Source organism: Narcine bancroftii, chromosome 4, assembly GCF_036971445.1.
Source record: "Narcine bancroftii isolate sNarBan1 chromosome 4, sNarBan1.hap1, whole genome shotgun sequence".
NCBI lineage: Eukaryota > Metazoa > Chordata > Chondrichthyes > Torpediniformes > Narcinidae > Narcine > Narcine bancroftii.
In genome coordinates, this window is record NC_091472.1 from 240,478,438 (window position 1) to 240,499,937 (window position 21,500).

The 21,500-nt window shown below is 41.4% G+C and overlaps 1 protein-coding gene across 3 annotated transcripts in view; it reads left to right on the plus strand.

The window, feature by feature from the left end:
• LOC138761771 (diacylglycerol kinase beta) overlaps positions 1-21,500 on the plus strand; it is a 618,073-nt gene that overhangs the window by 70,863 nt on the left and 525,710 nt on the right. For all 3 annotated transcript variants that reach the window (XM_069934483.1, XM_069934480.1, XM_069934482.1), the window contains exon 2: positions 11,947-12,321. In XM_069934483.1, coding sequence (XP_069790584.1) covers positions 12,255-12,321 — 67 coding nt within the window. In that variant the 5' untranslated portion in view covers positions 11,947-12,254. The remainder of the gene's footprint in view (positions 1-11,946; positions 12,322-21,500) is intronic.

Here is a 21,500-nt window from a genome sequence, read left to right on the forward strand (position 1 = left end):
TGCACGTTTCAGTAGGAAAAAAAATCTCTTGGAAACAATTTTAGGGTTGAAAACTTGTTCATCATTATAAACAGAATATTTCCATTAGCACCATTATATGGTTGATCAAAGGTTGCAAATATTTTCCAGTCGACCTAACTTGTGGTTATCACATGTTGAATCTTGTCACAGCAGGGCCTGTTTTTATGTTACATGGTGTTTAAATCAATGGTAAAATTAGTTTGTACTTCACCTTGGTGTCCTCTAGAGTGTTTTAATTACACATTCATGGTACTCAGTTTCAGTGATGCAGTCAGATTTCACGTTATCTAAATGTTGTCTGCCTGGCTGGTGCAATTTTCCCCAGGGCAATGCCATTGTCAGCCAAATAACAACCGTGATCCTCTGAAGCATTGCCTGAATGACTCATTGCTAACCTGACGCTAAAGAGGAGATCCCCACCACCAAAATCTCTCCCATTAGCTTTACAGGAAACATGTGTCAGATGTTTTTGAAAATCATGTTTGGTACATTGCAAGAAAAGTGAGCAATGTGTCATTATTTTTGATGTATGTGTCCATTGAGTTTCGTCTGATTTAAAAATGAATCTGTGAATTAGGAACTGGAGTAGGCCATCTAATCCACCAAACCATTTAATAACAGTTGCTCTGATTGTAACCTCCATTTTCTATCTATCCTTGAGTCTTTCATCCCCTTGCTTATTAAATATCCATCTGTCTTAAAAACGTTCAAACCCTCTTATTTCATGAGGAAGTTCCAAAGATTACGACCATCTGAAATGCATTCTCTGCTTCAAATGGCAACCTCTTATTCTTAAACAGTTCCCATAGTTCCAGATTTTCCTACATAATGAAACATCCTTTCTACATTTGTCCTGTCAAGATCTTTTGTCTTTCAGTCAATCCACAAGAACTAAAAAAAAGACAAGTATAGGTACTCCCCAACTTGTGTCCATCTGCACATATGACTGATTTTTTTTAAAATGAAAAATAAAACTTGCATGATTATGGAGAAAATTAGGCCATGTTGGCTGGTGGGCAACCTCTTGTGAGAGCTGGCCTTTGTGGCCGCCATGTTGGCTGGTGGGCAACTTCGGGAGAGAGTTGGCCTTGGTGGCTGCCATGTTAAGATATTTCACCACACTTTAACTCCATGTGTCTTATTTTTTCTGATTCTATTGCACAATATTCTGATGATCAAGCAGAGTTTAAAGGTCAGTAGAGTCCACAGGGTCCTCGGCAACAGAGAGGTTAAGGATTCAGAGATAAAGAAAGGAAGGAAATTGATTGTTTTACTCTTCAGTATCCCAGGGTAATTTCAACATGTTTCCATTCTGAGATACGACTGGTCATCCAGAATGGAACATGAAGGCATGTCAGGGAGTATCTGTATTACAACACCTGGCCCTTCATGGCTGTCTCAGCATTAAGTCTGATCATAGCCTGTCAGCCCTAGGCCTAAACCTCTCCTATTGCATTGAATTCCTTGTGATGTACAAGAGACTGCAGATGCAGAGTCTGGTAATCTGCAGGAAATACTCAGCAGGTTGAGCAACATAAGTGGGAGAAAAAGAATTGTCAAAGTTTCGGATCCGAACCCTTCAAGACTCATTTATGGTGTGATTCTAACTCATCTATAGAATATTACAGCACAGAAACAGGCTCTTCTAGTGTATGGCAATCCATTTTAATGCCTAGTTCCACTGACCTGCACTGTCCATAGCCCTCCATACCCCTCTCATCCACCCACCTGTCCAAATTTTTCTTAAATGTTAAAATTGAGCCCAAATTCACCATTGCACCTTGTTCCACGCTCCAGCCACTCTCTGTCCCTCTCATAATTTTAAATACCTCTATCAAATCTCCTCTCATTTTTCTACCCTCCAGGGAATAAGGTCCTAACCTTTCCCTGTAACTCGGTTCCTGAAATCCTGCCAACATCCTAGTAAATCATCCCTGCACTCAATATTTTTGATATCTTTCCTGTAGTTAGGTGACCAAAACTGCACACATTACTCCAAATGTGGCCTCACTAATGTCTTACACAACTTTAATATCCCAACTGCTATATTCAATTGACCATTTTTCTTACACTGATACTGCTCGACCCACTGAGTTCATCCAGCAGAATTCTTTAAATATTCTAGTGACTTTTACCTTCTCCCCAACTTTCCAGGGCAAAGAATTACAGAAATTCATCATCTTTTCCAAGAAGAAACCCCTGCACACTTCAACTTCAAATGATTCCCCCTTGTCCCCATTGCTCTTCTAGACTCCAGTAAAAATAAGCCCAAACTACAATCATTACATGGCGTTGGAGCAGTTTATTCTAGGTAGTGGTCTAGTAAACCTTTTTTGAACTGCTTTCAATGTATTAATATCTTCCATAATAATGAAACCAGTATCACGCTCATTAGTTCAAATATAGTCTAATTGGTGGCCTTTATAACTACAGCATATATCTGCTACTTCGGCTTTAATTTAATTTGGATTGCAGCACGGTAACAGGCCCTTCTGGCTTGCAAGTCCATAGCTTATTTTCAGCACCTTTAGTCAAGCAATTTGTAAGTAATTGCAAAATGTTGAGGCTTGTGTAATGATTCCTGCAACATACCACTCATTATATCCTAACAACCAGTTTGGATTAAACTAATTGTAATGTTACAGCCAGCAAGAGAGTTTCTCGTCTACAGTATCATGTAGCCTTTGTATACAAATGTCATGTCTTGAGCACAATCCACACTGAATTATCTGATTTAAATATCTATCTTGAGCCCCTTTCACACTTGCCAGTGATCCCAGGAATCAAACACCAATCAGTCTTTAAAGTGGCAAGTGTGAAAGCAAAATCTGCTCAACACCTACACATCAGATGATGTAATCTCACACTGGGGATTGATGGCCTCGACCCCTAGTACAATCCCCGGTGTCTGCAGACGCTGGCGTTGAGATCGGGCAAGTGTGAAACTGGGCAATTGCATTGCAGGCACTTCCTATTAAAGGTAGAGCAGACCAAACGCTGGGGATAAACCTTTGCAAGTGTGAAGCATTCCGTGTCCTGGTTAGGAGTGGGCAAGTGTGAAAGGCCAAACCCCCATTCCTATTCCGGGATAATGAAGGGCCGATTTACTGGAATGCAAGTGTGAAAGGGGCTTTAATAGGATCAAAGTACCTAACAGCATTGTGCAATTACTTTTACTAGAGTCTGCAGCAGATCAAGGAAGCAGACACTACCATCTAAAGCACACATGTCAAACTCTGGCCCGCGGGCCAAATTTGGCCCGTGATATAATTATATTTGGCCCGCAAGATCATTTAAAAAATGTATTAGAGGTGGCCCGCCCTGCAGCGAGAGCCGATGCTGTTTTTTGGTAATGTCACCCCCACCATCCTCCCCCTTCATTGCACATCCTTCCCCATTGTAACACGAGAAATTGTAACACGAGAAGTCTGTCGATGTCATCAGCCGGCAAGCCAGTTGGAAGGATCCCCGCACAACCAGTCACTTGTCCCACCTGTCAAGCGGTGCGGCGGATGGGCGAGCACCTGTGATTTCCTGTCGGCGCGACGGACATGGCAGGCTGCGCACGGCCCCTGGGCAGCACGACTGGCACCAGACGGCCCTTCCACAGTGCGAGCGCACTTCTCCCGGTCGCCACGGCCTTCAGCGCTTGCACCCGCGCGGACCCCAGGGACGGCTGGTTCGGCCCTGCACGTGAAGAGAGAGATGGTGGCTGTCCGCAAAGGCTGATCGGCAGCGCGCTGGGCCTGAGTGGGTGGGTAAGCAGGGGTGAGCAGAGGGTGTAGGTGAGGAGTAATGGGCAGGGGAAGTTATGGTGGTGCGAGGGGCAGTTAGAGGGAGGGATGAGTAGAAGGAGGGGTGGATAGGGAAGAGGTAAAAGGGGAGGGGCAGGGTGAGTAGGGGAGGGGTGAGAGACGGGAAGAGGGAGGAACAGGTTGAGGGGAGAGGCAGTAGAGGGGCGTGTATAGGATGGGGTGGGTAGAGACAGAGCGAGTGGAGTGAGGGGTGAGTAGAGGTTGGGTAAAGGACTGGTCAGGTAGAGGGATGGTGGGTCGAGGGTGAATAGAGGCCTAGAGCCTGAGGAGTGAGCAGGAAATGCTGAGTCCTGATGCAGGCCAAAATGGACACAGCCTGTGAATGCTGACTACATCTCCACAGGGACCAAATATGTTTCCCTCAGGTCAAGCAAAGGGTGAACTTGAGCTACCTTCTCCTGACCTGTAACATTATCCTCCTAAAGTTATATCCTAAAGTTTAACATTACATATGTTGAAAGAAGAGAAAACATGCAGATGTTGTTGAAAAATTTCAATAAATATTTAGTTCGGCCCTCGACTTAGTCCAAGTTTTTAATTTTGGCCCTCCGTGAATTTGAGTTTGACACCCCTGATCTAAAGAGTAATCTGGGATGGCCTTCAAGGCTGGCAGTCCCCGTGGGCCTGGGAAAAATTTGATGCATGTCTTGCCATGGAGAGTATTCCAAAGTTTAATAACCATATAATATTTTCAGGCTAGCATGTTTGTTCCTGAAGCATAAGATGAGTTTGTCATGCTCATTGTCCAATGTACATATGTTTAAATTCTTGCATGCCAAACAGATACTTATAAAGAAAAACCAATGGAAAACCTATTGAGCTGAAGAGAGACAAATACACAATGTAAATACAGATGTTCACAGTAATCCTAGTGCAAAAAAAGCAACTTGCAGAGAGTTCTTTTGTGGCATTGGAGCAGTTTGTGCACCAAGGAGAGGTTCAAGAGCCTGACCGCTGTTGGGGGAAAAAACTGTTCTTGAACCTAAAACACTGGATTCTGTTGACACCGTGGTTACGTGGGGGAAAGGTAAAGATACATCACCAACGTTTCATGCTTGAACCCTTCATTAAAGTGTGGGGGAACATGAGAGATGTCCAAACAAAAGGGGGGAGGGGAGTGGTGCGGATAGGAGATGATGGTGGGGGGGTGGACGAAGAAGACTGCAGGAAGTGGGGGAGGAGTCTAAACTAGGTGGAGAGATAAAGGAAGTAGGATCTGGAATAACTAGTTAGAGGGGGGAGGGGGGCAAGTGGAATGCAGTAAACTCAATGTTCATGCCCTGGGGTTGGAGAGTTCCCAGATGAAAAATTAGGTGGTGTTCCTCCAATCTGCAGGTGGTCAGGGTGGAGTAATGTGAAAGGTCATGGACAGACATGAAAGCTTGAGAGTGTGACTCAGAATGGAAATGGTTGGCTACGGGGAGGTCACTCTTGTTGCGGGGTGCTGGGCAAAGCGATCTCCTAATCTGCGACCAGTCTCTCCTAGTGGTGCTGGTTTTCAGGCTTCTGTCCCTTCGCCCAAAGGTAGCAGCGAGAAGATGTGACCGGGGTGATGAGGCAACCAGTTTGCCTGCCAACTTTGGCTAATTTATTTTGAATTTTGACTTATTTGTGAGATTTCTGCTCAGTAAGTGAGGGGAAAAAAAAAGTGTTGATGTAGGCTATACAAGCACTACTTGTCCAATTTTGACATCCTGGACTTGGTGTGCAATGCTTGAAAATGCATGAAGTAGAATGCCTAATAATTTGGTATGTTTGTGGTACCCCTATCCTGTAACTTCTCTCTGAAATTTTGGGTGTGTATCTCACTCCATCCTGCACTGAAAAATGATGAATGGTTTGTGCTGTACAGTGGCCCTTAATAAAGGAAACTATCCAAAGAGCTGAAAGACAGTGGGTCTGACATGCAATCATATTAGATTGAAATGAATGAATGTATTCAAAGATGAGATCTTCTTGACAATTTTTGTGTATGCTGCTGTCAACAACTTTCATTGGAGTGAAATGTGAAAGTCTGCAGATGCTGAGAGGATGGTTAAAACACACACAGTAAATGCCGAAGGAACTCAGCCAGTCTCACAGCATCCATAGGAGATAAAGATATATTACTGACATTTCTAGCCTCCCCCCCCCCCCCCCAAATTTCAAGGTATAAGCTAAAAGCAGGAAGACATCTTAATTGAAGACTGGAGAGAATGGGAGGGGGAGGAGTTGAGACCAACAGCCAAAAGAGGAAAGGTGAGAATTTATTTTGCCCCTGAAAGGAGACCAGGGAAAAAGGGGAGAGAGAACTAAAGGGAAGGACATAGGGGGACAAAGGTGTGGGGGAGGGGGGGGGTGGGAGTTTAATGGAAAATGGAGAAGTTGATACCATGCAGTTGGAGGATGCCTAGACAGAAGATGAGGTGGTGGCCCTCCAATTTGAAGTTGGTCTCGGTGTGGAAATGCATGAGACAATGAACAGATGTGTCCAGCGAGGGAATGGAATTGGGAAATAGTTCACTTTATTTTTGTGTCTCATAAAATCATGATTTTGCGTATAGACTCTAGACAAAATACATTTATTTGTGGCAATGATGGATAATGGTGTAAATACCTAGGATTGTGTAAAATCAGGTGGCAGTGGATGGCTTTGTTCTACTACATAATGTGGCCATTGTCTATTTAAAATGGGAAGTTCTTGTGCTTTTACCTGGGGCTTGGTGTAAAAACTGAAAATACCTGATCTTGTCAGTCAATGATATTCAAAAACCACCACGAAACTTGACCAAAAATACAAAGCAACTTCAAGCTCCAAGTAGCTTTGATTTTACTGTTTGAATGAAGCTCGCAGTTGATTTCTGACATTTTAAAAAAAAAATGCTCATATTATACTGTTTATAGTTTCAAATTGCTACTTTTGTATTTTGCCGCGTTTCCTAGCTACATTTAGATGTGATTCCTGCATCTGGTCTTCCTGACTAGACTGATGTTCTCTAATTCGTAACATCCATTTGGTGAGAAGTTCCCATGTACAAACATGTAGCCTATGGAACTTGGCCCTGTGCAAGTTCAAACAGACAAACATGATAGCTCTTCACAATGTTGCTAATCTTCTGTCCTTGCCAAACAGGGTGATACCATGCAGTTGGAGGTCCAGAACTGTGATAGTTTAGAAAATGCAAAATAATCATGAAGCGGGCTTTAAAAATAGCAAATGTTGCCTTGAGCTGCCTAAGCCTATCTTTGAGGATCAACAATTAGAAGCTTAACCGTCCTAGAATTCTCATCCTTTCTGTAATAACTCTTGAGGGATAAGACTTTTAAAATGTTTTCAATTCAGTTAAATTTGGCAGCATTGTGAAGTGTGTCACAGAAAGGTGAACTGAATTGAAATTCTGGACTAAAATGCTATTTCAGTTGATGGGAGGAAGTGTTTAATGTGCAAATAATCCCTTCCAATTTCTGAAATTACCTCTGACGCTTTCCCTTCTGCTCTGATGTATCTATCAGTTGCTGAGACATCTCTGGTGTTGTACTGACCCATGTATCCATTTTTCTCCAACTGTGAGTAAAGAGAAAAGGAATTAATTTTTCAGAGAAAAGGAATTAATTTTTCGCCTCCCTACTTGGACAGTTGATGGGTAAATAAATGATTAGTTGTGTCAAAGTGAATTTCAAACACATTCAACTAATTGCTACAGATTTGTATAAATGAGCAAAGTGGCTGCTTTGTAAAGACTTCCAGCAGTATTGATTTTCCACTGACCAAAAATCCACCCTTCTCCAGGGCACAGCTTCCTCCATGTTTTTGGAGAATCAAACAAAAGCAAGGTGGTTGGTTGGAAGAGAACATTGAAAATAGCTCTGTTGTAGTTTTAAAAAAAAATGTTCATGTGATTGTTTGACCAGTTGATCTCTTTGACCACAAGGCCAAATGCATTTTACAGGTAAAGCATCATTTAACAGTGGAGAAATTGATCCAAGTTGCATGGATTTAATTTAATTATAATTTTAAAACTATGCATTTTATCCAGCAGTATGTGAGAGCACCTTAAAGCAGTGCTTTAAGTAATTTATTTTTTTCCCCCCAAAACTTCCCTCCAGCAATTAAGGATAGGCAATAAGAAGTTGAGTACAGAAATTGACTCTTTCCTCTCAAAAAACACAAGACAAAAAGTGACATTAAAGATTAATATGCCATAGACATGGACCAGACAAGTGTTATACTAATGCAGGGCTTTTATTAACAGACCATAGCCACCACTAAACTGGCCAGTGGGAAAGCATCTCCATCTGTTATACCAGTAGGGTGGAGTATCTCTACAGCCATAACCAATAGCAAGCAGTCAGTATAATACACTCCCCCCCCATTAAATAATCACATAGATGATATATTGAACATAAAGATCTGTGCTAACGTTGATCTCCCCCCCCCCCCCCCACTTTCCTTGTATTTCCATGTTATCAATGAAGAGCTGCAAAGATCTTGCTTACTGCAGGTTCCCAGGTACATAAAACACACTGAAGTGAAACATGAAAAGCTGCAGATGCTGTGATTGTAGTTGAAACACTATGTTGGAGGAACTCAGCTGGTCTCGCAGCACCCATAGGTGGTAAAGATATATTACCGATGTTTCAGGCCTGAGCCCTTCTTCAAGGCATGGGAAGAAGCAGGCAGCACTTGAATAAAAGAAATTGCAGGGGGAGGAGAACAAGCTAATAGACAAATGGTAATGATTGGATATGGAGAAGAGAGGAAAGGTGAGGATTGATAGGGGGAGGGTATGACTGAATATAGAGTTGAGGTAAAGGAGACACTGGAAAAAGGGATGTAGTGCACTACAGGAAAGGAGATATGGGGGTGGGCTGCTTCTAATGGAAACTGAAGAAGTTGATGTTGATGCCATTCAGTTAGGCTATGCCCAGATAGAATATGAGGTGTCATTCCTTCAATTTGTGGGTGGTCTCAATCAGGCAGTGCATGAGACCATCGACAGGCATGTTAACAGGGTAACGGGGCGGGGAATTGAAATGGATGACCACTGCCAGACTGAGACTACTTGCAAATTGGAGGCAGAGCACCTCTTATTCCATCTGGGCACCCTCCATTTGGATGGCATTAATACCGACTTCTCTAGTTTCTGTTATGCCCCCCATGTCTCCTTTGCTGTAGCTCTGCCTATCTCTCTTCCCTCTGTTTCCTTTATCTCTGCTCTACATATTCATAGAGCCATGCACTGCTCCCCCAATCAATTCTCACCTTTCCTCTCACTTGTCCCTTTCTCCAGATCCAATTATCACCTTTTGTCTGTTGGTTAGAACTCCTTCCCTTGCCATTTCTTTTATTTGGGCATTTGCTTGCTTCTTCCCGTACTTTGAAGAAGGGCTCAGGCCCGAAATATCAGTAATATATCTTTGAAATAACACACAAATGCGAGAGAAACTCAGCAGATCAAACAATGCCATTCTGTAGCAAAGGTGAAGATGTGTCACCAACGTTTCGGGCTTGAGCTCAAGATGTAGGGGAACATGAGAGATGGCTGAACAAAAGGGGAGAGGGGGTGGTGAGGGTGGGCGATGATGGGTGGAGTCCAGTCCAGAGCCTCTGAAATATCTGCCACAATCATGGCTTCCCCTCCACTACTATTAACTCAGCTTTCACCTGCATCTCCTCCATTCCCTGCTCATCTGTTCTAGCTCCCCTGCCCCTAGAAACAATAAACACAGAATCCCCTTCTTCCACAACTACCACCCCACCAGCCTCCGCATCCAACATATCACCAGAATTTCCGACACTTAATACAGAACCCCACCACCAGACACATCTTTTCTTCTCCTCCCCTCTCATTCTTCTGTAGGGACCGTTCCCTCCGTGACTCCCTTGTGCACTCTTCCCTCCCCACCCATTACCCTCTACCCCCCGGCACCTTCCACTGTGATTGTAGGAGGTGTAATACCTACACCTTCTCCTTCACCACGGTCCGAGGTCCCAAACAGACCTTTTCAGGTGAAGCAACACTTAACCTGTACCTCCGAAGAACTCATTTACTGCGTCCGGTGCACCCTCTGTGGCCTTCTCAACAGTGGAGAGACTGTCATGGCCTTTCACATTACCCCACCCTGATGGTTGTTTGTGGGGGGGGGGGAAGGAGAGAGAGAGGGGAGGAGTGGTGGATTAAAAAAAAAACTGTTCTTGAACCGTGAATGGTGGACCTGAGGCTTTGGTACCTTCTGGCTGAAGGTAGCAGAGAGAAGAGAGTGTGACCAGGATAAAGGAAGTCTTGGTTTTGGCTGCATTCTCGAGGCAGTGCCATGCATATTCAATGAAGGAGAAGAAAGACACACACACACACACACACACACACACACACACACACACACACACACACACACACACACACACACACACACACACACACACCGACATTGAGTTTATTCAGTGGCAGCTCTTCCTTTTATAGTCAGCTCGGCTGCGTCACCACTGGGGCGTGGCTTGAGCAGGCCGGCTGAGTTCTATCCCAATGCAATCAATAATGTTGCGTCTCTTTTTATTGAATGTGCCCAGAAGTATTGAACTGCACGTTTCACAAACATTTCTACGACTGATTCCACCTGCATTGAATTCGCCCATCGTATTGAATGAAGATCTACCGGGACCAATGCCTGAAGAGGGTGCACAAAATCAGTGAACCGGTGCGGATTCGAAAGGCCAACATGGCCTGTTTCCCCTCTGTAAATGGTTATATGGTTAAGTCTTTGGGGATGAGTCGAAGTGGTTTTTGAATGTAAACACAGCATCCATGGATAGGAAATGGTAACTGGAGCACACATTCTGTTCAGCTTGTGGTTTTCTCAGCTTGGATCTGACAGGAGGAAGCTCTCATATTTTTGTCAGTTTCCTATCTTGCCCTGATGTGGAGAATTCCAGTTTGTTTTTTGGCTTTCATATTATAAAGATCTAGTTTTGTAACTAGATCTGTGCTTCGTAAGCTTTTGCCAAATAACTATTCCCAGCACAGTCTCATCATTAAGCAATTTTCCATTCTACTTCCTGTTTAGAGCATTCTGTTTATTCTTCCCTCCCCTTGTCACAAGAATACAAAAAGTAGGACCAGGAGTGATCATTCAGGTCCCCAAAGCCTGTCCTGCCATTTCAACATGATCATTGCTAGTGTCAACGCCTTTTCTATGTTGGTTCTTAGTAATTTCTCAAACTACCATCTGTCTTTTGACATGCAATTCTCCTCATTTGGTGTGGGAGTGGAGGGGGGGGGGGGGCGGTCACATTACTTTGATTGAGAGGCAGTGGGTTTCATGCTCCAGATGATGATTCAGAAATGAAGTCAAATCCCACCAAGCCAGCTGGATAATTTAAATTACTTTATTTAGAATAAAAGACCTGGATTTAAACATTAATATTATTTATCATGGCCATGACCCTGCCAGGTGGTCAATAAGATCCTCAGGTGATCCATTAAATTGCTCTTGGGAAGCTTACCTATCAGATAGGGTAAGGATGGCATGTGTCAGAATCCAGACTTTTTAAACATTGTGGTCGACTCCAAACTACCTACTGAAATGCCCGAGCAAGTCTCTTTAATCTTGATTAAATAGTACTGTTTCCATTTTGATAGATCACTCTGTCTTCCAGCCTGTTTTGGCGTAATTGTTACTTGTGATATAGACTCCTGAAGGGAACAAATTTTTCAGTTGCTCTACTAACTCCACTGGTCCTGGAACTGTGCTCACATAACAGCAAGTTGTAGGTGCCTCCTCATTTATTATTTTTTCTACCCAGATATCTCGCAGTTTCAATGGATAAGTGAACTGTTTTGTAGACATTGTACCTGTGACAGAGCTCAGTACAGGTATTCCACTTCATTAAGCCTACAAAAGGATAATATCTTGTAGTTTTGTGTTCTGAGGCATATTTCCCCCTCGCCCCTTCACATTTTTTTTGTAAGCAAGCTTTAGTTTAATTATCTAATTGATAATTATAACCACTGAAGGAAAAGAAGACAGCAATTGATCATGTGTGGTCATGATGTTTAATCCTTGTAAACAATAAAATTCTGTGATTTATTCCAGTGGGTTTGCTTGCAAGATTATTTTTGTGTTTTTTTTCCAGATTTGAGCAAGGTTGTGTGACTTGCCCAGCAAAAATATGAATGGATTTCACTCTACACGTTTCATTCATGGAGCTGCTCATAAGAGAAATTAATCCTGGTTTAAGAGACTTCCTTGGGAAGAGAACTGTGATTTACTGGGTTTGCAATCAAATGTATCAGCTAAACTAAAAGCATCGCAAGTCCTTCTGAAGTGTGTTTGAAAAGAGGATTAGTCTTCTGGGACCATATTTTTCTAGAAGCACGATTTCAGCATTTGTTCTACTCTCTCTTCATGAGTACGAATTTTGGTTAAGTGGATTTTTAGAAGATGTGTGATGGGACGTGGGTTATCCTAAGCCCAGCAGAGTTTGCTCAGCTACAGCATTACACAGAATGTAAGTATAATCTTGTTTAAAATGCCATCAAAGCAATAATTGTAATGTCTTGTGATTTCAATGAAAACTGCAGGAACATGGGAGAGATGAAGCATTGTGAAGTGAAATTGCATGTGAATTTTGCACGACATAGATGAGCCTTTTGATTATTTATGTGATTTAACTTTACAAATTTCTTATATTTCTCTTTAGTGGTTGAGTAAATGATACTAAGAACTAAAATTCTAGACCCATATATGAAATCTATATAAATTTCACTGCCTGACGTAATGTTCAATATAACTTTTTTATCTGAAATGACCAAATATCAGCAAGTCAAAAATATTTTCTTCCATTTGTAATTTCCAAGCGGTGCTTGACCCATAAAACTGAATGTGAATCAAGCTAAATGTCTTTGAATATTGGTTGAGAAGAAAATTTGTTAATTCTGCCTGTTTGAGGGCAGAAGTGAGGAGAGTAAAATTCACTCTTGAACAAATAAAAATTGCAATGGGGAGATGGCAAAATAAATATCCTCTTTAACTAACCATCTAAATTTGGAAGTGTCACAAGCATCTTGAACCAGATAATAGATAATAACCAAATAACTGAATAGTTATTTCATCTTGGTTTCCTTCTGAGATCTTTATCACCTCTGTCCAATTCAATTACTATGTGATATAAAGCAGTGGTGAGATCATTGAGCATGAGACAATGAGACCAAACAACACCTTCAGAGCATTGGAGATGTGCTCCAGAATTAACCATACCTCCAAGCCAAATTGTTTTTGTACTGCTGGAATGTTGTGGAAAGTGCTCACCACAAAAAGTCCCTGTCGAGGATGGTGAAATCAGCGGAAAAGATCACTGGGGGCTCTCTTCCTACCATGACGGATATCTACAATACATGATGCACATGGAAAACAATAAACATCATGAAGAACTTCACACATCCCTCATGTAAACTGTTTTCCCTTCTGCCATCTGGTAGGAGGTACCATAGCACTTGGGCCCTTAATTCCAGATTGGGCAACAGTTTTTTTTTCCCTCCAAGCCATCAGGCTCCTGAATTCCCAGAACATGTGTGGATAGTGTACCATAGACTTTTATTGTATATGACTTAATATTTTAACTTGTGTTTATGTAAGTCTGCTCCGTGGTCCTGGAGAAACGCCATTTTTTTTTCCCAGCGATGCATGGTATAAATGACAAATAAAAGTAACTTGACTTGTTCCTTGAAGAAGGGCTCAGGCCCGAAACATCAGCAGTATCTATCTCCTATAGATGCTGCAAGACTGGCCAAGTTCCTCCAGTATTTCAATCATAGACTTTTGTGTTTCACTCAGTAAAGGGAATGATGCCAGCTTCACACCACAACTTAATGCAGTAAGGACAAATGTCCTTTAGAAGTACAGGAGGCCATGTGCTTGTCAGTACAATTGTGCAAGTAGAGGTGCAAGGCAGAGTTGTTTCTTAAACAAAGTCTCTTGGCAAAGATCAATTATGTATTAATGTTGAAGCAAACTCCACTTCTGGACTTTTGTGGAAGTCCATCTTTCCTCTTCAGCCATGGTGTCAGCTCAACTCTATTCCCATATTTTTCCTCTTGAATACTTAAAACTTAGTCCAAGTTTTAGAATTTTGTCTCATCTTCCTGTCTTCCCCTTTGGTTTGTACCAGTCTTTTTGTTGCGTCAATATCTGTGCAGTGCTAAAGGATGTTTTATTCTGTTAGTAAATTCAAAAGCTTATCAATTCAACTTCTTGATCTCCTTATCACTGCTTTTTTTATTGTTTATTTTTAATGTACCACATATTGATTGGGACTCCCATGAGGCAAAAGGGCTGGATGGTTTTGCATTTTGGAAAGTTTCCTGAATCAATATATAGAAGTCCCAAATAGAGTGTTTGCAGTGAATGGAGATTCATTGGTGATGAGTTGAGCAGATGGTTGGCTCCACCTCCATCTATCCAAATGTAACCCAGGTTTCCTGCCTAAACCCCTACTGAAGATGCTTGTAAGACCCTACCCTTTGTTATAAACAGATAAAAGCGAGTGTTGTCCCTGCAGTCATGAGCTTTTATTCACGCTACTATGTTTCCTACTGGAGATCAAGACTAGCCAGGTGATGGAAATGTGTGGAGGAGAACTCTTTGAATGTAGAGATCATATTGCCATTAATTTCCAGATAATTGTGGAAATGGATAGGTCTGGTCCTCAGGTTGAGATTCTAAATTGGAGAAAAACTAATTTGTGGAATAGGAAAGATTTGGCAAGTATAGACTGGGACAGGTTGTTTTCTGGTGAACGTGTGCTTGGTAAATGGGAGCCATGAAAGGTAAACATTTGTATGTTCCGAGTTTGTATGTCCCTGTCATAATTAAAGGCAAGAATAACAGAGATGGGGAGCTTTGTGATTTTTGTGAGATATTGAGGACCCGGTATAGAAGGAGGAGATGGTACATAGCAGGTTTAGGCAGAAAGAAACAAATGAAGTAATTCAGTTGAAGAAATGCAAGAAAATACTTGAAGGAAATTGAGAGGATAACATGAAGGCAGAGATTTATCTGGCAGAAAAGGTAAGGGAAAATTGCATTGATATATTGAGAACAAAAGGATTGCAAGCGACAAAATTAATCCTTTTGGAGGTCAGCAATGTATGGAGCAAAGATAAATGGGTTGATCTTCGACGGATTTATTTGTATCTATTTTTTCAATGGAAAACAGTCACAATCAAAGTGAGGGAGGAGGAGGTGCTTGCTGTCTTGAGCCAAATATGCATTGCAGGAGATGGTGGTGCAGGCTGGAACAATGGGGGCATTTAAAAGACTTTGAGATAGGCATATGCATGAAAGAAAAATCAAGGATTACGAGGTAGGAAAGGTTTAGTTTTTTTGGTAGGATATCGTGGGCCTGTACTGTAATGCTCTGCGTTCTGTGTAAAATGCAGGGGTGATTGCAGAGATATTTAGCCATGGGTGAGGAGTTAGAGGATGTTGCTTAAGGCTTTCCAAATAATCCAGGAAATTGTAGGCTGTTGAGCCTTAAGGACCGGATATACATCATGGTTTACCATACACAGAGCCAATCTTGAGGGATTTTCAAAGAGTTATCTAGAAAGTTAATTAAAAGGCAACGGATGCTGTCTGCATGGACTTTGACAAGGTCCCGCATGGGAGGATGGTCAAGAAAGTTCACACTCTGTATTCAGGAAGGATCAGATGCTTGATATTCAGGATTAGTAAATTGGATTTGCCATTGACTTTGCAGGAGAAGCCAAAGAGTGTTAATGGATGATTGCCTCTCAGGCTGAGGCCTGTGACAAGTAGTGTACCTCAGAGAATAGAGCTGGGTGATTTTTGTTTGTCATCTACATCAGTTATTTGGATGATAATATGATAAATATGTTTAGCAAATTTACAGATGACACAAGATTAGGGCATGTGTTAAACAGCGAAGGAGGCTTTCAAAGCTTGCAGCAGGATCTGGACCAGCTGGGAAAATGAGCCGCAAAAGGGCACATGGAATTTAATGTGGTCAAGCATGAGGTGTTGCACTTTGGGAGGATGAATCAGGTAGGACTTGCACAATAAATGGTAGGGCACTGTGGAGTGTGGTAGAGAACAGGGTTCTGGGAATACAAATATACAATTTGGTAGTTAGGGTTGTAAATGAAACTTTTGGGATATTGCCCTTCAGAAATTAAAGTATTGAGTATAGGAGTTGGGATGTAATGTTGAAGTTGTACAAGTCATTAGTGAAGCTGAATTTTGAGTATAGTATACAGTTTTAGTCACCTACCTACAGGAAATCTAATAATATATTTTTGCATGTATGTCTGTTTGTTCTCTATGCAAATCAGTATAGAGCACTCTAAAAATGTCCAAGGAGGTTCTGTAGGGGTAACATTTGATGCTGAATGTCATGACCACATTGAATTTAACCTTTAACGTCATATGAAGTTCCAAAAAAAATTGAGCTTGCACCAGGGACACCTCAATTAGTTACAGTGCGGTGCAACAATGAACATTCAGAATAAAATCAAATGACCAAAGCAACACCAGGCTTGCCTCAGTGTTCGGGCCGCCAGACAAATGAAGAGCAGTGACTAAAGCAACACCAGGCTTGCCTCAGTGCTCGGGCCTCCAGACAAATGAGGAGCAGTGACCAAAGCAACACCAGGCTTGCCTCAGTGCTCGGGCCTCCAGGCAAATGAGGAGCAGGCAGTAGGAAACTGAGGAACAACGCCAAGCCCGCCTCAGTGCTGATGCTGCCAGGCATGCTGAAGAACAAGCAAGACTCCAAGCAAATGCAAACAAAAGCCTCCAGCCGAAGGGCAGCACCATTTACTACAGCCAACCTGCTAAATGCTGCATTCAATAACTCAATTGACTTTGAGTATTCTTCCATTAATGCAGCTGCAATTGGTTCCATATCAGAGGTATGCCAACATTGTGGAGCAAAGAAGTGGAAAGATGAAATGCCAGTGATTATATTGTTCCAATGGAAAACTTAGCATACCTGTACTGGCTGAGCCTCCACAGTTATTGAAAATCCTGCTGCTAGCCATCACAGCAGAGTCCAAATTTTAGATGACATCTTTTGGAGCCAACAACAACTGAGTGTTTTATTTCCCAGGAAACACAGGTATCCTGCTAGTAAATGAATAAGATTAAAAGAGTGCAGAGAAAATTTACAAATGTCTTGCCAGGATTTGAGGAGCTGAGTGGTAGGGAAAGGTTGAACTTTATTCCCTGGAGTGCTGGAGAATGAGGGGAGACCCAAAAATTAGGGGTATAAATAGAGTAAATGTTAGCAGGGTTTTTGCATTGAGGTTGGATAAGACCGAGACTAGAGGACGACATAAGATCAGGAAAAAAGGTGAAATGTTTAAGGGGGACTTTAGAGGGAACCACTCAGACGGTGAGAGTGTGGAATGAGCTGCCAGTGGAAGTGATTAGATGCAAGTTCAATTTCATCTTTTGGGAGAAATTTGGATAGGTATATGGATGGGATGTGTATGAAGAACACTGGCCTGGGTGCAAGCTGATGGGGCCAGACAGAATAAACAATTCAGCACAGACTAGATGGGCCAATGGGCCTGTTTCTGTGCTCAAATGCTCTCTTGTTCTATGGGTTTTCATTATCAGTTTGAGACCAGCAAAAGGTTAAATCCACCCCACCCCATTTACAAAGCTTTCTGCAGATAATGGGGACTCACATCGTTTGAATATGAGATTATGTGATTCAGATGATTCAGGCACTGATTCTTTTATTGGCTGAAGTTTCACATCACTGATGTGAGGAACTGTGATTGTTTCAAGCTTCAAGAAAATGCTTTAATAAAATGGCACAAATCAATTCCAGATCTGCTCAATTATTTCATACTTATTGGTTGTGAAGATAACTGTGCATCTTGTGTGTACGGGATTTGTGCACATTAGAGGACTTAAGAGACTTCTCTAGTTAAAACTATATTCATCTTGAAAAGCAGGCACGTTTGTTTAATATTTTAAAATACTGATGCAAGTGTCTTTTAATTGGTTGATTCAGGATGTTTTAATTTGATAGTTTCAAGACTTCAGTTTGTTTTTTACAAAAAGTTTCAAGACTTCAGTTTGTTTTTTACAAAAAGTTTCAAGACTTCAGTTTGTTTTTTACAAAAAGTTTCAAGACTTCAGTTTGTTTTTTTACAAAAAGTTTCAAGACTTCAGTTTGTTATTTACAAAAACATTTCATGTCAATTAAATTTTGGTCTGATCAGACTCTTGGCTATTTCTTCTTTGTAAATTTTACATGAAGAATGCAAGAAGCTGAGATGGTCTGCAAAAAGTTGCACTGTTTTGAGTATTTTTCACATTCCTTCATGTCACCCCCCTCCTCTTCCATTGCTCTGAAAAACTTTTAAGCCAGCAGACTAGTTTTTGATACCCAGAGCAGTCAATTTACATGCAGCAGGTTCACAGAAAGGACAAGGGAATAATGCCTGGATAATCTGTTAATGCCGTTTTCATAGGGGGCCTATTCATCAAGGTGGCTGAAATGCACTTGTTTGAATTCAACCTTCTTGAAGCTTGTGCTTGTTGGAAGAAAAGGTGATTTTTTTTCGCATATGCACATATATTACAATGGTGTGGCAATTGTTTCAGATAGCATAATCAAATTAACTGCAAAATGAATGGTTGTTAAAGAGGATAAAATGCATGAAGGAAGTGTGGGGGCGACCAACAGATTAGTTACTATAATTTGAATTGATGGCGGGCTTGTAAAATGTCATTGTGTGCTCAGTCGAGTTGTACTCTGGAAAATGATTTGCGTTAATTAGTTCTATTTTTGTCTGTAGAAACCAGTATTTAAACTCAGCTTCAAGAATTCATTTATTTTAAATATTTGACTTTTGGTGTCCAACTCTGATTATCCAAAATGGTTGGGACCGGGCCTATTTCAGATACACTATTGTAAATGGTAATTTTTTAAAAACAGCCCAGTAGCAACAGCAGTGGTAACAGTGTTTAAACATCAATAAACAACAAGGGAAGGCTTAAAATAATATTTAACCCCAACACCAAAAACTCAAAATTCTACTCCGCTTTTTCCAAAATTCCAAATTTTTTTCAACCTGTGACATCAGTTCGGCTCCAAGATAAATGAGGATTTCTGATTTGTATCGTTTATCCTCATTAATCCACAATTTGTCGGAGGTGAAATGATGTCATTTCAGCTTTGAAAATTTTTCAGATAAATAACGATTTCTGATTTTTTTTTGTAAAATCCTCAATTATCCAAAAAGAAAATTCGGAGCCAAACAGACGTCACTTCTGGGACCAAAAAAATATCTGGATAACTGAGGATTTTGGATAATTGGAGTTATACTGTAGTAGTATGCTTTTCTCTTTCTCCCCCCACCCTTAAACCAGCATTGGTTAATCCCAGCCAACTGTGGATATGTTTTATACTAGTGCTTTTGTTTTCACCCATTTATCTCTTGGAACAGCTGCATATTCTCAGTTAAAAAGTTCCAAATTGAATCATTGAGTGATCATTTGTATCCATAGATGCTGCCTGACCAACTGAAGTCCTCCCACCTTCTCATTGCCTTCACAAGACTCCGCATCTATGGCTTTTGTTTCTCTTTGCTGCATTTCCTTGCTTGGCAGTTGAACAGTTGCAAAGGGTATTCAACAAAATGTTTAAATGCATTCATGTGACTTTTTATATTTGAGGTTCTGTGGAAAAATCCCATCCCATGGCATTGCTTATCCAAATGTTCCTGCTGTTCTTAGAATCTTTTTTAATCCCCAGCAGGTCCTCAATTCATTTATTTGCTTCACTCTTCTAAAAGTTATTTTTAATCAAGGCTCATGTAGATTTCTTTTTGCTTAGCGTCATAGTTTGTTCATGATACAAGTAGGAATGCATAACAAATGTAAGGCTTCTGTCCCCACTGTAAGGACAGTTTGTTACGAGCCCTAAGGACTCACAAACCACAGCAACAGAAATTCACCAAGATAGTGGCTTCTTAAATAAAGTTGGTTTTATTTTCTTAATACAGAATAATAAGATCAACATTTAACTTATCCCCCTCCTAATTCTAAGCGTGCGTGTCTTAAAGATGGTTCTTTCTTTTACCGTTCACCTCCAAGTTCATTGGTATCAGTACTGCCCACAGAGTTAAACAGTCATTACATTCAACAGGCTCTGTTGTTACCAGTCAGGAAGGTCTTTGGTGGGTGCAGAGAGTTGTTCATCGGGCATGCAAACTGATTTCCTTCAATCAGCAACCGAAGTGTCTTTCTGAAGAAATGTGCTGCCTTCCAGGTTTCTCCAAAGAGTTCCTGTTTCCCCTATTTCAGGAGAAACCAACAACCAATCACTACAGAGATTTCAAATAGGCTGAACTTGGATCTCAAAACCTGTCTTGAACCGGGGTCTTTATCTGGCTTGTCACTTGGCAACCTTTCACTGCCTGCTGCAGCTTTTTAACTGTCTCGTGATATTTGCTCGTGAAAAGTGATCTAAACTACCTAATCATTCCCCATTTTTAAACATATTAACTTTTTCCGATACAGTACTTTTTCGTGTTTTTCTTTACAGCCTGAATGACTTTTCCTATCACCTATTTTCATTGTTCCTGTTGCTTCATCCATTAGGCTTTGATTGAGAACATTGAACATTACAGTACAGGCACTTCAGCCACAGTATTGTGCCAATCTATGTATTCCTACACATCAATCAATCTCACTCCTGCACAGCCCATAACTCCATTTTTCTGTCATCACATGACTACTGCAGAACCTTTTAAATGTCCCTATTGCACCAGCCTCCACCACCACCTCTGGCAATACATTCCAGGCACCCACCACATTCTGTGAATGTTTGGGGGGGGGGGGGAGGTAAAACTTGCCTCTGACAGCTCCCTAAAACTTTCTGACACTCATCTTAAACAGATGCCCTATTGTATTGTCCCAGGAAAAGGTGTTGGCTGTCCACCTAAGCCCTTCATAATTTTGTGTACCTCTATTGTCATCCCTCATTCTTCATCACTCCAAAGAGGAAAAACCCTCCCTCTGTCATCCTTGTTTCATGTGACATGTTCTTAATCCAGGCAACATCCTTGGAAATCTCTTCTGGTCCCTCTCCAAAGAATGTGCATCCTTCCTGTATTGAGGTGACCAGAAAGAACACAATATTCTAACCAGAGTTTTATAGAGCTGTAATATTACCTTGCGGCTCTTGAACTCAATCCCCTGACTAATAAAATCCAACATGCCTTTATAACTACCCTATCGACTTGCATGGCAACCTTGAAGGACCTATGGACCTGTACCCCAAAATCTCCACACCATTAAGAATCCTGCTGATAACCACATACTCCACCTTTGAGTTAGACCTTCCAAAGTGCATCACTTTTATCCGCACTGAATTCCAACTTCCATTTCTCTGTATCCTGTCTATATCTTGTTGCAACCCATAACAATCTTCTACTTTATCCAGACTTTCAACCTTTGAATCATCTGTAAACTTACTGACCTATCCTTCCACTACTTCATCCAAGTAATTTGTATCTCCTGCCCCTCTCTTTCCATTTCTTCTTTACCTTCCCCTATTTACTTTTCTCTCCAATGCTCTTTCTCAAACTGCGAGCTGCTGCCTCCCAGCCGCAAGCAGTCTGAAGAATCCCTCGTCCTGGCATCATCAAG